At 48.4% G+C, this 16,359-nt stretch overlaps 1 protein-coding gene across 1 annotated transcript in view; it reads left to right on the top strand.

The window, feature by feature from the left end:
- Nucleotides 1-16,359, top strand: part of vwf (von Willebrand factor) — a 165,356-nt gene that overhangs the window by 14,907 nt on the left and 134,090 nt on the right. The window contains exons 7-10 of the mRNA XM_084335399.1: nt 3,227-3,446; nt 7,814-7,936; nt 8,312-8,423; nt 8,815-8,861. Of these exons, the coding sequence (XP_084191525.1) occupies nt 3,227-3,446; nt 7,814-7,936; nt 8,312-8,423; nt 8,815-8,861 (502 nt within the window). The remainder of the gene's footprint in view (nt 1-3,226; nt 3,447-7,813; nt 7,937-8,311; nt 8,424-8,814; nt 8,862-16,359) is intronic.

Here is a 16,359-nt window from a genome sequence, read left to right as displayed (position 1 = left end):
TGAACATCGTACCGCCCCCAAAACCCACATGACAAGAGGATATAGCTGCGGCGTATACCCTCACTGTCGAGGCCGACAGTCTGTTCAGGATAGACTGGAGGAAGGAAAGAACAGCGTCCAGGGGGCAGGACACCAGATCCAGGCCCCCAACCTTACACCACTCTTGAAAAGCATGCCACTTACCCGCGTAAACCGCGATAGTGGACGGAGCGCGCACGTTCCGGATGGTGTCGACCACAGTAGGGTTAAGACCCATCCCCTCCAGCTTCACCCTCTCAGCAGCCAAACCTTCAGTGGCTGCCCCAGAACAGGGAACAGACACAGCGATCCGTGTGTCTGAGAGAGGGCCTGCGGCGACCATGGAACAGGCTACGGCGGGGCTACCAAGAGCTGGATCAGGACCGAGAACCACACAGCCATGCCCGGGTCCGGCGCGATCAGGATCAAAGTCCTGCTCTCCCGACGTACCCGCTCCAACAGCTGAGCTATCAGGTGTATGGGGGGGAACGCGTACAGAATCCCAGGCGGCCACGGATACATCGAGAAGGCATCCACCCCCAGGGGAGGATTGTCCTTCCGACTGACCGAGAACCACAAGGGGCACTGGTGGGACTGTCTGCTCGCAAACAGATCCACCGTGGCCTCCCCGAAGCGGTCCCAGACCTGTCTGACTATGTTTGGACGTAGTCCCCACTCGTCGGGATGAGGACCGCCCTGCGACATCACATCTGCGCCCACATTCTCCTTGCCAGGGATGTGGAGCGCCCTCAGGCTGCGCAGATTGAGAGACGCCCATAGCCAGAGCTCGACCACCGCCCGGTGCAGACGGATGGAGCGTACTCCTCCCTGTCTGTTGATATACGACGCTGTCGTCGTGTTGTCCGTCCTGATCAACACGTGCTCACCCACCACCAGGTGGCCGAACTGCTTGAGGACCACAAGGACCGCCTTCAATTCCAACACATTGATATGCAGTGCAGACCGGGCAGCATGGTACGTCCAGCTGCCCCCTACTGCGTTGGTCCGACACGTCCCCCCCATCCCATGAGGGAGGCGTCGGTGAAGACCGTGACGTGTGATAGCCTGCTGTCCATGGAGATCCCGCTGGTGAGGTTACCAGTCCTCCCCCAGTGGTCGAGATCCCCCAGTACTGACATGGGAACCTTCAGTCGCTTCCACTTGCCTCTCACCAGGTCTATTTTCATACTGGAAAACCACCTCTGTACCCTCCTCATGAATAGGAGGCCAAGAGGGACCACATAGTTGTGGTAGTTTGGAGTTTAGGAGAGGTGTAGGATTCAATCGCAGGACAGTGTGTAGGGTAAGAGAGACGAGGCAACAAGTCGACGTTCCAATAATAAGCTTTTACTGAGCAAGACACGAGGATACAAGTCACAGGGGAAAGTAACAAAAGCAAGGAAAGGTGCTGGTTACTGGAGAGCACGGAAGGGTACTCAGGGGAACGGCAAACAGTAAACACGTAAACAGGGATCCCAAACAATGACGCAACACTGGAAGACAGGGGCGGGGAGAATATATACTAAACAGTGATTGCTAAACAGGAACAGCTGGGGAACAGAGGATAAGAATACAAGGGAGATTAGACACTAAACTAACAGGCAGGAACAAACATTGTAACATAACAACAATGGGGAAACAGGGCTAGACTAGAACATCTGAACTAAAGGGAGATACACAGGGAGCATGACAGACAACAGACTTGACAATATATGTACGTAAAGGTCCATATGAAGGGCAGCGGCCTGTAGCACCACGAACAGACCGCCCGAGGGCGCCAGAGGACTGTCCAGAAAGTTCAGATCATGACAATAGTGAGCAGGTGCCATCATACCGAGCAGGCGCATCACGGACAGCGCCGTAACCATCCTGCCAGGACGGAACCCCCTGAGCGCACGAGAATATCCTCCCGCCGTCGCTCTGACAGGGTTGCCCTCATGGGCCTTGAGCTTAGAACCAAGCCCAAGTACTCCAACTGTTGACTGGGAAGAGGAGTACTCTTCTTCCAGTTCACAGCAAAACCTAGACTGGTGAGGAATTCCACCACCAGCCTGGTATGAGACCTGGCGACCTCCTCCGACCGGCTGAGGAGCAGAATGTCGTCGAGATAGAAAATAACTCGTATCCCCTGACGACGTAGAGGCTCCAGCGCGGTCTCCACGCACTTGGTGAATGTGCGAGGGGCCAGAGAATAGCCGAACGGCAGCCTCTGGTATTCGTACGCTACACCCTGAAAAAGGAAGCGAAGGAATTTCCTGTGAGGAGGGAAGATCGGGATGTGAAAGTATGCATCCATCAGGTCTATGGAGTGACCGGAGAGCGTGCTAGACACAGCTAGACGGCGACGGTTTTTTAGGGCGTGCTCATCTAATGTAGCCGATCCCTCGGCCGCCAATGCTGTCGGCCTTGTGATCACCTGTTGTCTTTGTGCCCAGGGTACCTCAGGCGGGGGAAACATGGCCGCTGGTCGTGGGCCTCGCCACAGCCGCTGGCGAGGCCGCGCTCTCACCTCTGGCTGCGTGGTGTGAGGCGGTGTGGGGCCTAGGTCAAATACCGCCCGCGCTCCTGCGGAAAGACCAAAGACTCCCTCTGCGGAGAGGGGAGCCCTGAGGAGGAGAAGCCTTTTCTCCTCCTCAAAGGAAGACTGCTCCAACCAAAGATGTCTGTGAACAAGCGTTGACAGCATCCTAGTCCTCCCTGCGGTTATAGCTTGCGATTGGGTTAAAAGCGGTATAACCTCAACATAACCGAGAAGATTCCAGGGGCTGGTGAACCTCAACATTGTGTAATTTCTCCCTGCGTTTCATAACAACTAGTTCACTGCCACTTCCGTGTTGGAAACAAAAAGAGGAAGGTGGAGTGTGACCATGTCCGGCGTCATATAGTGGAATGCAGGGGCGTGGCCTGGTCACGTGCATGTGAGTGCATTTGTTGTTTCGTGAGCACATTATGTGCTAGGAGATAAGAGATATCTCATAATGGCGAAGAGCGAGACGCGATGGCCAGTATGATAATATAACCTAACTGGCATGATATATGCCATACGTAGTCTTACAGGTTTTGGTGGTTAAGAGTCAGACACGCTTAGTGGTTGGTCAGACATTCCTAATAGTTCTCGAGTGATAGTGAACATTGTGTGTGTGTGTGTGTGTGTGTGTGTGTGTGTGTGTGTGTGTGTGTGTGTGTGTGTGTGTGTGTGTGCGCACAGGTGTTGTCAAGCTGCAGTGTGTTGCAGACCTCCAGTGTGTTTCTGCACTGTGCCCACCTGCTGTCTCCTGGGGCTTTCCTCTCTCTATGTGAGAAGGAGGCGTGTCACTGTGGCAGGGGCGAGGGGCCAGACTGCCACTGTCCCATCCTATTGGAGTATGCCCGTACCTGCCACGCCCATGGAGTCCTGCTTCACGGTTGGCTGGAGGAAAGCCAGTGCTGTAAGTTATCGTGCGTTCAGCCGGTCCTCGTCAACTCGTAAAATCTGTCATTTACAAGTTTACCACCAGGAGATTGTACTCGAACGGCCAATCTGAGTGGTAAATACCTTTTGCCTTTTGTGGTGCAAACATACTGTATTATTAACATGAGACTTCATCAGAAATAGGATATTGACATTCTGGGATTTCTAAAAGTCCATCAAATCAACTTGACACAAACCAAATGAAATCTGGCTAAATCTGCTGCCTTGGATCTGATTGGGCCTGACTTTCTGACCTAACTAGCAAACCCAAACGCTATCATCTCGTTTATATGATCAATTCAACGATTCTGTCACAAGAAAAAATCTATGATTTTACAAATTGACGAGGACCTACTGAACGCACCATCCATCCTAAGGAGGTGATAGCAGGCAAAGGCTATCAAAGAATCAAGATTCAAGATAAGTATTTGTCATATGCACAGTTAAACAGACGGTTACACTGTACAATGAAATATGCATTAATGCTAAAATAAAGAAAGATAAATAAAGTAGAAAAATAAGGCATGAGTGACAGTATTGCACATTCAGTTCACAGTGTAGTGGTAGAACAGCTGTAATTAGCTGTAATTAAATCACTCTTTGCTAATCATCTGGCATCATACAGATTAGTTGAGACCAAAATCTTGTCGATTAGACCTCAACTATGTTTTCCTGGGTGCTTGCGTTCACTTTCTAGGGATGGGACAACAATCGAACGTGATTCTTTGTTGTGATGATTTTGATATCGCTATGCTGTCCCCCCGAATCGATAGCGATAGATAGCCAGGTGGAACAAAAAACACTGTCTTCCGGTGTTTCAGGTGGGAGTGTACATACAGAAATAAGCATATAAAATCACACAGCATATAAAATGACAACAATAAGACGAGGCAAATAGCAAGGATAACAAATAAATTAAAACACGTACAACTTGATTGACAAATGTTGAAGATCAAGGTTTTAAACTCTGCAACAGAGGGGAGAATCTCAAGCTTTAAGGACTGTTGGAGTTAATTCCATTAACTAGGGGCACCATAGCAAAATGCAGATTTACCCTGTTCAGAGAAAACTCAAGGGACCTTAAGGACCAGCCAGTCACTAGAACAGGTTCCATAGGTTCCAGAATTCTGTTCCAATAATGATGTAGTATAAGCTACCAATGGGCCTTAAAGGGGAACTCCACTTTTTTTGGAAATTAGCTTATTAACATCTTCCCTGGAGTTAGACAAGAAGATGCATACCTTTTTTGTCTCTGTGCGTGCATTTTAGCTTTGGGAATAGACGCTCCGTTAGCATAGCTTAGCTTCATCACTGGAAGTGAGGCAGGACAGTAGCCTTACAGTGCCTTACAGTGTATTGCAAGGTCTGACATTGACCAAACTTGATATGCATGACCTTGGTGGGCTCTAGGTCAACTCCTGAAAAGGGGGTCAATGTCAGACTTTGCAATCAAAAGTTAGGGGGCTAATAACCCTTGCCATAATTTCAGTGCGCCCCCTAACTTTTGATTGCAAGGTCTGACATTGACCCCCTTTTCAGGAGTTGACCTAGAGCCCACCAAGGTCATGCATATCAAGTTTGGTCAATGTCAGACCTTGCAATACACTGTAAGGCACTGTAAGGCTACTGTCCTGCCTCACTTCCAGTGATGAAGCTAAGCTATGCTAACGGAGCGTCTATTCCCAAAGCTAAAATGCATGCACAGAGACAAAAAAGGTATGCATCTTCTTGTCTAACTCCAGGGAAGATGTTAAATAAGCTAATTTCCAAAAAAAGTGGAGTTCCCCTTTAAACATTTACAAATACCAGTGTTTGTTGCGCCTCTCCATCAGAGAGGACAAACCAACCTTCTCATAAAGGACACAGTGAACTGATGAGTGTCGTATCTATAATTACCGAACCACCTCCAATGTACAGCCACCAGTCCCCACCCACCCCACCTACCCAACCTCCCCCAATGTACAGTTTTTACGTCAAATGTATATACTCTTTTCTGGACTCTTTTTGTATCACAAACAGTACTGTATTTGCAAATCTGGTATGTCATAAATGTATAGATGTAGCAGTACTGTCTATCTGTATGTCATGTATGTCATATATGTCCTGATGAATTGAAAATGGGGGACCCTGATGTAAACAAGACGAAAGTCTTTCTCTGGTCTGCATCCCCTTAACAATTGTGTGTATTGAGCTGTACTGTATTGCACCCATTCTGCAATCTGTTAATAACGTTTTCAATCAATCAATCAATCAATCAATCAATCAATCAATCAATCAATCAATCAATCAATCAATCAATCAATCAATCAATCAATCAATCAATCAATCAATCAAAGGAAAGCTGGACAACAACAGACAGGACAATAGAACAAGAAGCATCTACGTCTCAAGGCAGTACAAAAGAGATAGCAGAGCACAGCAGCATCATAAATAATGTAACAACTGTGTACTGTACCAGAATATGTTAGTGGTTGTCAAGTGTGAAACTTTAGTTTGAGAAGTTGGGGAGGGGCACAATTATTATGGGATGGGAAATATGTGCGCACGATAGATTTTTGTTTTTCATTAGCCATACTCCTTTCGACATGTCATTGCACAAACGCACACAAAATCACAGAAAAAGTCTTGCATATAAATTAACGTTATATAATGTTAGTTTTCGGACTGTAAAAAGTGAGAGGGACAAAAACAAGATTTAGAAAAGTGAGGGGGACATGAGGGGGACCCTAGTGGAAATTACACCCCTGGTGGTTGTAGATGACATTAACATCAACCTATTCACCAACATTACCACAATCCGCAGTACATTCACCATCCTATGTCATCAACTTCAGATCACGCCACGCAGCAGGTACAAAGGACTTCCTGGATCTGTCTGAAGAGCACCTTGGCATAACAAGCCTCTCACTAAAAGAGCTCTTCAGCTTCTTATAAACAGTACATTGGATGATCCTCATGTTGCACAGCACTCTTGAGCTTCCTACCAATTATTTGCTCTGTGATCACGTCCAGAGAGTCAGGAGGTCGAGCCGATAATGGACCCTGCCTTCCCGATCAGTTTATTGATCTTGTTCCAGTCCTCTGAGCTTAAACCGCACCTCGACAGACAACGGCATAAAATAGGACACTTGCTAAAATGCTTTGATGAAACGCGTGCAGCCTGGACTTTAAAGACCCTTTAAAGATGGCACTGGTGTTCACCTACTCCTATTAGATATTCCCATGGACACAGAGGTACTTGTAATAGGAAACCACCTCAATGGTTGATCATGATAGGGGTCAGCCTTTTTCTTTCTAAAAATCAATAAAAAGAATCAATCAGTACGTACATAGACCGGTCACATTTCCCACTGTCCTATACAGTAGCCTATATATGTGCCACTGTCCGGTACATTATACATTCAAATGTTTGTTATTGAGGCAGGGTTTCAAGCAAAAGTCTATTTTCGGTGTGTGTGACACTAGGGAGAAGAGCAAGTGACTGACATGCTTGTTTGCTTGCTAATGTGTTACCAGGCAACCAGCTAGCGGCACAGCCCTACCCTAGTAGTAACGTTAGCTGGTCAGTAAAGCAGATAACATATTTCTTCCATCGGGAGATGACGAGAAAGATGAAAACGCTCTAATTTTGAATGATGTAGACCAACGCAACACGAGTAACAGCCTTGTGGGGACTAGATGCAGACGTTAACAGCCAAGCTAACCAGCTAACGTTACACAAACATAGTCAAGTCAAGAGTTTTATTTGTCATGGGCCACGGCATACAAGCATACAGTGAAATGCAGGAGGTCTTGCCCGCAGCGATTGTGCAATAATACAAGTAATAATAAGGAATAAGAATAAGACATTTGTGCAATAATACAAGTAATAAGAATAAGACATAACAGGTATAATGTACATAAAGTTTACAAAAAGCATGGTAAAAGACATGCTAAGGTCCTGCGATAGTGCAATATCCATGAAAGCCAGTTTAACGACTCAAACATAAGACAGTGATGGGTTCTATAAGGGCACCTCAATATAAATCTGCAAACACTATAAGTGACATTTAAAGGACGGAGGTTTGTTAGTGTGGTGTTCTGATAGACTATGTCTGCGTAGTCCACTATTGGAAGTACCAGCTGTGTAATGATTATTTTCCTAACTTGAAAAGAAAAACAGTTAATAGAATCATCCCTTGACCTTTACTGTACATAACATTTTGTGTGTGTGTGTGTGTGTGTGTGTGTGTGTGTGTGTGTGTGTGTGTGTGTGTGTGTGTGCGTGTGTGTGTGTGTGTGTGTGTGTGTGTGTGTGTGTGTGTGTGTGTGTGTGTTTATGCGGACCTGCCTGCACACTGACAGCCCCCAGGTGTCCGGTGGGAATGCAGTACAGCGAGTGCAGCAAGTCCTGCTCCACCACCTGCCAGAGTCTCAACATCCAGGAGGTCTGCAAGGAGGACTGTGTGGACGGCTGCACCTGCCCTGGTAGTTACCTCTCTGCAACCCCCCTCTGTCTCTCACTCTTCCTAGCCCTCTCTCTCTTTTCCTAGCCCTCTCTCTTCCCCCCCCCCCTCTCTCTCTCTCTCTCTCTCTCTCTCTCTCTCTCTCTCTCTCTCTCTCTCTCTCTCTCTCTCTCTCTCTCTCTCTCTCTTTACCTAGCTCTCGCTTCCTAGTTCTCTCTCTTTTCCTAGCTCGCTCTCCATTTTCCTAGCTCTCTCTCTTTCTTTCTCTCTCTCTCGTGTTATTTCTTACCCTCTATTACTTTCTATCTCCCTATTTCCTGCTCTCTCTCTCTCTCTCTCTCTCTCTCTCTCTCTCTCTCTCTCTCTCTCTCTCTCTCTCTCTCTCTCTCTCTCTCAGTGGGGAAGGTGTTGGATGGTGACCGCTGTGTGGAGGTCACCCAATGTTCCTGTGTCCACATGGGCCGACCTTTCCCCCCAGGCTCCAGCATCGCTCAGGACTGCAACACCTGGTCAGTGCACACACGCACGCACGCACGCACGCACGCACGCGCACGCATGCACACACACACACACACACACACACACACACACACACACACACACACACACACACACACACACACACACACACACACACACACACACACACACACACACACACACACACACACACACACACACACACACACACACACACACACACACACACACAAAACATGCACACATGTACATGTACACATACCTACATACTAACACACAGGTACATTACATAATGTATATATAGTTTATATACATATTTTACGTACTGCACATAAGCACACTACAGACATAATATATCCACGCTGACTGTCTGTAAATGTAGGTCACATGTCTGTCTCTTTCTCTCTCTTTTCTCTCCAGTGTGTGTCGTCATGGCTCGTGGGAGTGTACCAACGAAGGCTGTCCTGGTGAGAAGTGGTTAACACTCAACTTCTAGTCAGTTAACCCTTTCACTACCACACTACAGAAGGTAGTAGTGTAGTAGGGAAAGGTTAACCTTCTGTAGTGTATCAGTGAAAGGTTAACCTTCTAGTGTGTTACTGAAAGGTTAACGTAAGGTTATGTATATAACCAAGTTCTATGAATACTGGTGACGCTCAGCGTCAGTCTGCACTAACCTCACTTCGTGCCTAGCACTGAATAAAAAACTCCACAATGTACCTTTACATACCGACATCCGTCTGGCCACACCCCTATCCGCTTACCTTCATAAGCAGGTGTGTGGTCACCTACTCGCCTCCTTCCCAAACTTTCACCACAAGGCGAGATCAAGGGCCGCAGTGGCGTCCTGACGCTGAGCGTCACCAGTATTCATAGAACTTGGTTATATACATAACCTTACGTTCTATTTCATTCTGGCCTCCGCTCAGCGTCAGTCTGCACAAGAGGAGCTGAGCGGAAGCCAGAAGCTCGACAAATGTACCGCGCTGAGGCCCCCCACAACCATCAGACCGGAGAGGACCGAGCCCCCCGACCCTCCCTAATGGAGGGATACCCTCCCTATTGGAGGACGGGAGGGAGACGGATCCGACCGTGCGAAGAGGAACTCGAGCAACTCAACGCACAGGGTGAGCAGACCGTGGCTTGACCCCACGACTACGCACACGCGCAACCCGCATGCCACCAGGGAACGAACGGAAGGAACAACCCTCGTTACTGCCCCCAAAAATCACGGAGTCAAGAGCAAACTCAACCCCGTGGCAAGGCCGTAGCAGCGGAGCGCGAAGGAAGACCCAGACCCCCTGAAGGGACTGGACCCCCTGGAAAAAAGGGGGCCCGGAGAGGTCAATGACGCCAGGCATCAAGACCTCACCAGGCGGTCACTTAGTGACACCGCCTCCCACATCGCCAGCGTATTCGGACAGGGCCCCTCCAAGAGCGGGCCCTTCCCCCCATTAGTACGCCGCCTGGCACACTGACCCTGCAACACAGGCAGTCAGCATGGCCGTAACTTTGAAGCACTCAAAAGGTTAACCATAACGGAAGCAGGCAGCGCACCGGGGAAACCAGGCAGCAGGCTGTAGACCCGAGCCTGGAGCACTGCGGACGAGACCGGCGCCAAAGGGGTCAACTGAAAACAGCACCCTGGCGGAAGGGGCGTATGCTGGCATTGTTGCGCACCACGACAAAGCCTCCATCAAAAAACCTCCACCCAGAGGGTCGAGGCAGAGAAGGCTGACATGATTGGCAGACGTCATGAACGTGCAGGGGCACACTCAACCGGGTAACCCGGGAGTTGACTCTGCTCCAACACACCAGGGAATCAACCACCCTCTTGGTACCACATATGGTGGTTGTTCCTATAACCCCTCAAGAAAAACTCCAAAACACACCTAGTATACACCAGCTATACCGCAGTACAAGTGTTTCAGTTTCCAAAAAGGGTTATCCCAGGCCTACGGTTTCAACGAAACATTACTTCGGACCGGGCCCGGCGGCTCGGGAAGCACACAGGGTTACCAGAGGAGGTCCAGAGGACCACCCCAACAGCCCCCTCTTCGCCATGCGTGAGAGAGGAGCGAAAGAAAAAGGAGAACCAGCCCCTTGATGATAGTGTCAGGTACAACATGTACCCAACAAAGGGTCTCCATAACGCCTAACCCTGTGACACCCAGGCCGACCCGGCATTTTTCCCCCCGAAAAAAGCACAAGTCCCTCAGGGTACCAGAACAGCAGATCTGCGTCCCCGGCGGGCAACGGGTTAACTGACCTGGACCAGCGTGACCAGAACCAGTCCCATGCCCTAACCACGCCGACATGCCCACTCCAGGAGAGGGGGTAGGTATGCGTGTGAAAAGAGGGCGCCACCCAGACGGTCCCATTTGTACCGCGCTCAGTGGCCCACCCCAAGGGCGTGAGACCACTCTACCTATGTCCTGATCTATTCCGTTAACATCCCCCAGATATGAACGAGAATCCGTCGAGACCCAATAACAGGCTCTCGGAATAGGAAAAAATCCCCCATCCCAGTTGCCCTATAAAAACGCTGTTTTAATAACAAGCAACCAAGGCGTACTAGCCTCTTGCATGGTTCTTAACAGAAACACCCCGAGCCAGCACTATGTACGTGTCGAGACCCAAACACATCAATGGATAGTCTAACCAGACACCAGGGCCCTCATTCATCAATGTGTGCGTAGAACATGTTCTATTTCCACACGTAAGCACGGAATGTAGAACCAGTGTACGCACAGGGAAGTCGGGATTCATCACACGTGCGTACGCAGGCTCTATGCTCCTCCGTGTTGATGAATACCACTTTGTTCTACAGTCAATGCTCGTGCATGATTATCCATATATGGTCATGAAAGTGAGGAAACACCCCCCATGGGATGTGAAATAATGGACTGACCCGAGCGGAACTCTAACTCCACGGAGATTGTTCACTGCTGTCGAACCAAGAAGACACTATCGCGTATTATGGGATAAATAAAAGGCGGACTTGTAAACGGTGATGTCAGATATCAACGGCTCCCTAAGACCATTGCTGCAATTCTGCCTGGACAGCTCAAAATACTAATAAAGACCGTTCGTTGACCACTGTTTGGCGTTGGTTGTGTGTCATTATAACCGTGCTGTAATATGAATGCCTTTATTAGTTGTGTTCGATTGGCTATATGATTTTTAGAGGCATCTATTTTGTTGTCGGCTAATAAAGACCGCGCTGGAATATGACTGCCTTTTCCCATGTTGTTTGATTAATACCCAGGGATTAAAGTTCTCCTCAATTTTATTCCAAATCACGATGGATCTCCCGTCAATTTTCTACCTGCTGCATATGATTTCTAGAGGCATACTACAATCTATTTTGATGTCAGTATTGGGTAGCCTATATAAACAATAATACGAGAGCATATACAAGAACAATGAATCTCACTGCATGTATGATGTAGCCTGCCTTTCAATACATGAACTTGAATTCCATCATGTTTGTGTGCGGGACTCACAAGGCTGTTGTCACAATGGGTGGTACCGGTGTACAGTAATAATAACAGTCCACACAATATCACGATCCATGCCATAGCCTATGTTCTATTAGGACATGATCTGTGACGACAAATGTTCTAGAATGTTTGATTAAGATATCATACTCTGACAGCATGCCTATGATCAACAAAAACGCGAACTTGAATCCCATCATATACATAGTCTGTCCACTATCTGGTGTCATTGCAATGCGTTTTCTATTCTTTCTTATACAGTAAAAAGGGGGAAGAACACTATATTCATATGACTTGTATTCTGCTTACAGCTTCGAAATTCCACTTGTTTTGTTTAACGTAAAGCCTTTTAAATATAATCAAAACGTTCCCGTGTTTCGGCGGTCTGTGCGCAAAATAATAACGAGTTGAGCTTTATGATTTATGATGAATTGAAAATGGGGGACCCTGATGTAAACAAGACGAAAGTCTTTCTCTGGTCTGCATCCCCTTAACAATTGTATGTACTGAGCTGTACTGTACTGTACCCATTCTGCAATCTGTTAATAAACTTTTCAATCAATCAATCAATCAAGCTACGCGGAGCGCAGTCAGTCAGTAGCCTACACCCCGTATATTCCGATAACGCTATATAAACCATGCTGCATTCATTCTGAGAGAAAGATCTATTATTCCAAATGCTATTTATAGGGTTTTGACCATAATTACACTACTGTTGCTATTTTACAATGAACTATAATGAATTACGGTTCATACAGAACATCCAGTGTTATTATGCACAGAAGCTCATTTCCTTGTTGTAATAATATATTCTACCACTGGGCGCCAGGTACGCATGGTCCGAGCTGTGCGTAAATATAAGCACGAAGTCAAGTTCAAGTTGAAATTGATGAATCCCACTCTTTGCTTAGAAATGATCGTACGCACAGGGTAAGCACAAATCTGTGCATAGAACACGTTGATGAATGAGGGCCCAGACATTGGTCCTTCAAGTCGCCTGGGAGAACGACAAGAAGTTTGTCGTGCTTCATATTCTTCGCTCTTTTTATTTATTAAAAAAGAAAGAAACACCGACTGACATGAATCCCACGTGACGCGGCAGAGGGTAATTTTTTTTTTTACATTCTTACATCCCGCCACCCTCACCACAGAGGAGAGACGAGACTCCTCAGAGAGACTTCCCACGTGAGCCATAGATTGAAAAGTCACGGTAACATTGAGTCATGTGACCAACAGACTCAAGTTACACGTATATCGAGCGTAGTAGAACAGTAAGTTCTTACGCTCTGCCCCGACAACTTGACAACAACAGACCCTACATACGGGTCTAAAACTCACGGAAGCCGTCGTCCAATAGAAACGTGCTTAGTACCGTTTGCTATGACGGGGGGAAACCCAAGACTCAACCGCCTGTGATAGGTGCGGAGTCTGGGAAACTTCCCCCCCCCCGTGCCAAGCTGCCTAACAGCTTGGCCCTGACCAAATGAAAAGAGAGTCCAATAAACCCCCTGACCAATCAGAAGAGGGAAGGAGGGGTTTATCCGGTACCCCCTCGCAAGCCCAACCCTTGCAATACGACAACAACAAACAGCCATACAATACCTTAAGTAGCAAAATGCTAATAAACAGCGCAAGCTAATTCAATGCACGCTAGCCACAGACACATCTGTGAACAGGGTTTATAACAAGGCCAAGTTGTGTATGTGTGAACCCGACACCCGTATCCATGTTGTAAGACACAGAAAATCTGATAGAGAGAGAGAGCGGCTGAGCCGCGGTACTCTTTCATACGAGCATTACTGCAGACCAACACAATAGTGTTGCGGCGCAATATCACTGTTTAAGCAACAGAGCACACAACTAACCTCTACCTTTATGTGAAGATTCAGGTCGAGGCAGAAAAAACCTTTTTCAACCGAGTGTAGGCTGCAGGCCTTGCTTAAGCTCTAACATGAATGTAACGTCTAGCCCTCCTATCAAACCCATACTAGCGAAAGATTCACACGTCGTATCCCCATCATATGTTTGGTGAATAAACACACAGTTTGTAACAAAAAATACAGTCCCTCTTTTTAGGAGGGACTCTTTATTTCTCTCAACAAAAGCAGTGTTGCAGCTGCAGTGGCGGAAGCGCCCTCTCTCCTCCTGGCCTTCTTCGCCGAAGGGCAAGCAGTGGTAGCAGCGGCGGCTACGGCGGCGGAACCTCGACGACGCACCTGCCGTCTGACTCCACCGGCGACATCGGGCGGGGGGAAATGAGGCTGGAGCACGGAGCGCTCCTCCTGCATCTCCCTGCAGGTTGAGGTCATCAGCTGCAGTGCCGACCCTAATAGTCCAGCATCAGAGAGGGGTGCCGTCAGAAGTGGAGTCCTCTTCTTCTCCGGCACACGCGCCTGCTCCAGCCAAAGGTGGCGCTGGATTAGAGTGGCCAGGGCACGCACTTTCCCAGCGGCTATAGCCTGCGGCTGAATCAGATGCAGGATGGCTCCTGCCGCCGGGGCGAGCTGATCATGTTGTAACTCAGTCAGCTCCGTGCCGCCCGTCAGTATCCCGGACGCGTGAATATTAAAGGCAACCAACTTGTGTTCAGCGGCAGGCAAGCGGCAGCCGTCCCAAATGAAATCCATCAGTAGAGGAAGCGGTATAATGTTATTTCGGAGGACGCAGGCTGCTGACTGATTATGAAATGAATGAATGAAGCGCGGAGCATAGTGTATAATGTTATTTCGCGGAGCATAGTGTATAATGTTATTTCGCGGAGCATAATGTATAATGTTATTTCGCGAGGCTGCTGACTGAACTAGAATCTGCTGCATCAGTGGAGGACGCAGGCTGCTGACTGATTATGAAATGAATGAATGAAGCACGGAGCATAATGTATAATGTTATTTCGGAGGACGCAGGCTGCTGACTGATTATGAAATGAATGAATGAAGCGCGGAGCATAATGTATAATTGAAGCGTGGAGCATAATGTATAATGTTATTTTGCGGAGCATAATGTATAATGTTATTTCGCGAGGCTGCTGACTGAACTAGAAACTGTAACGTTATTATGTTATTTCGCGTTTTTAACAACCAACTACCAGATTCACTCGTCACTGTACATCACTTCTGAAGTATAAACAAACTATACTGCTGTGACGATTTTGAATATCTTAACATGTATTTACTCCCATACAATTTTTTAGATGAATGATTGTGGATATAATATAGAAAACACATCATTATGATATTGTCAGATGGCGCAAAATACAATGGTGAGTGAGAAATGTATCTCCAGTGATAAAACCCAGTGCTGCCGCGTCTCTCTCTGCCGCGAAGGGCGTGTGCTAGGGCGGTCACGTGGCCACACGGCCAATCAGAGAAACGCTGAACGAAAAGCTGAACACAAGTTGGTTGCCTTTAATATTCACGCATCCCGGACATGAATCTCGCCAGCTGCGCGATGTTAGAAGTGGCAGCCAGAGATTGCATCGCGGAGATAAATGACTGGTTACTCCAAAAAGCCAACCGCCTCGCCGATTTCCCTTGGGGAACCGGCTTCCGTAACGGCTCCCACACCACCTCAGGACAAAGGAGCGCTGCCATCGGCCTATCAAGCCGAGGCACGCCCTCCTTCATGCCTTCTACCAAACCCACCACCCTCGTGACTTGCACGTAGGCGGAGGTAAGGCCCATGATGTGGGAGACCACCTGTCCCTGACGGACGTAGGCCTCTATTGAGGGTAAAAATGGACAGACAACATCCACCCCTCTCACCGGGCGACGTTGCCATAGATGATCTATGAGATCGTCAGGAATAGGAACAGGCAGTGGCTGCGGCAGCGGCACGCCGTTTGCGACTGCCGCCGCCGCCATGAGCTCGGGGAACAAAGCATGCAGTTCCCCCTGCATACTTTCCCCCACCGAGCTCGCGTCCCTCACATGCAGCAGACTACTGGTTAAGGAGCCACATTCTGATGTGGCTGATAGCACGGCATCCCGCCGCCGAGTCGGAGGTTCTAACCCAACATCTGCGCACGAGGAATCCCAAGGAGACATCTCACCCCCCTCCAGTGTTACCTGTACGGGCGGGGGACATGTCTCCACCGGGGCTTCGAACAAGAACCCGTCCGCTTCTACCATGTAGTCCTCTGTTTCCATCGGCCATGAAGAATCAGACGCATCCTCATCCGGCTCCAGCAACTCACCAAAACCAGGCCGTTCGCGTCTGCAAGCCACCATCTTGTGACGGGAGCGAGCTGACGCAAAAAGTTTGCGTCTCAAATCCCCCGCAACCAAAGGCGCTGGCCGCCCAACAGCGGACGACTCCCCGGAAGCAGAGGTACCAGAGCTGGAACCAGGCCATCGCACAGGAGAAGGCGCTGGTGCACCAGCTCCTTGGAGAGGCAAACTATCCATCGGACGCCTACCGGGCGTGGCTGCCGACCACGAGAGAGGCCTCAACCCCGCTCCAAGACGTA

This window comes from Notolepis coatsorum (assembly GCF_963971535.1).
Source record: "Notolepis coatsorum genome assembly, chromosome: 18".
In the NCBI taxonomy this organism is placed as follows: Eukaryota; Metazoa; Chordata; class Actinopteri; order Aulopiformes; family Paralepididae; genus Notolepis; species Notolepis coatsorum.
This window is presented reverse-complemented; position numbering and strand designations above follow the sequence as displayed.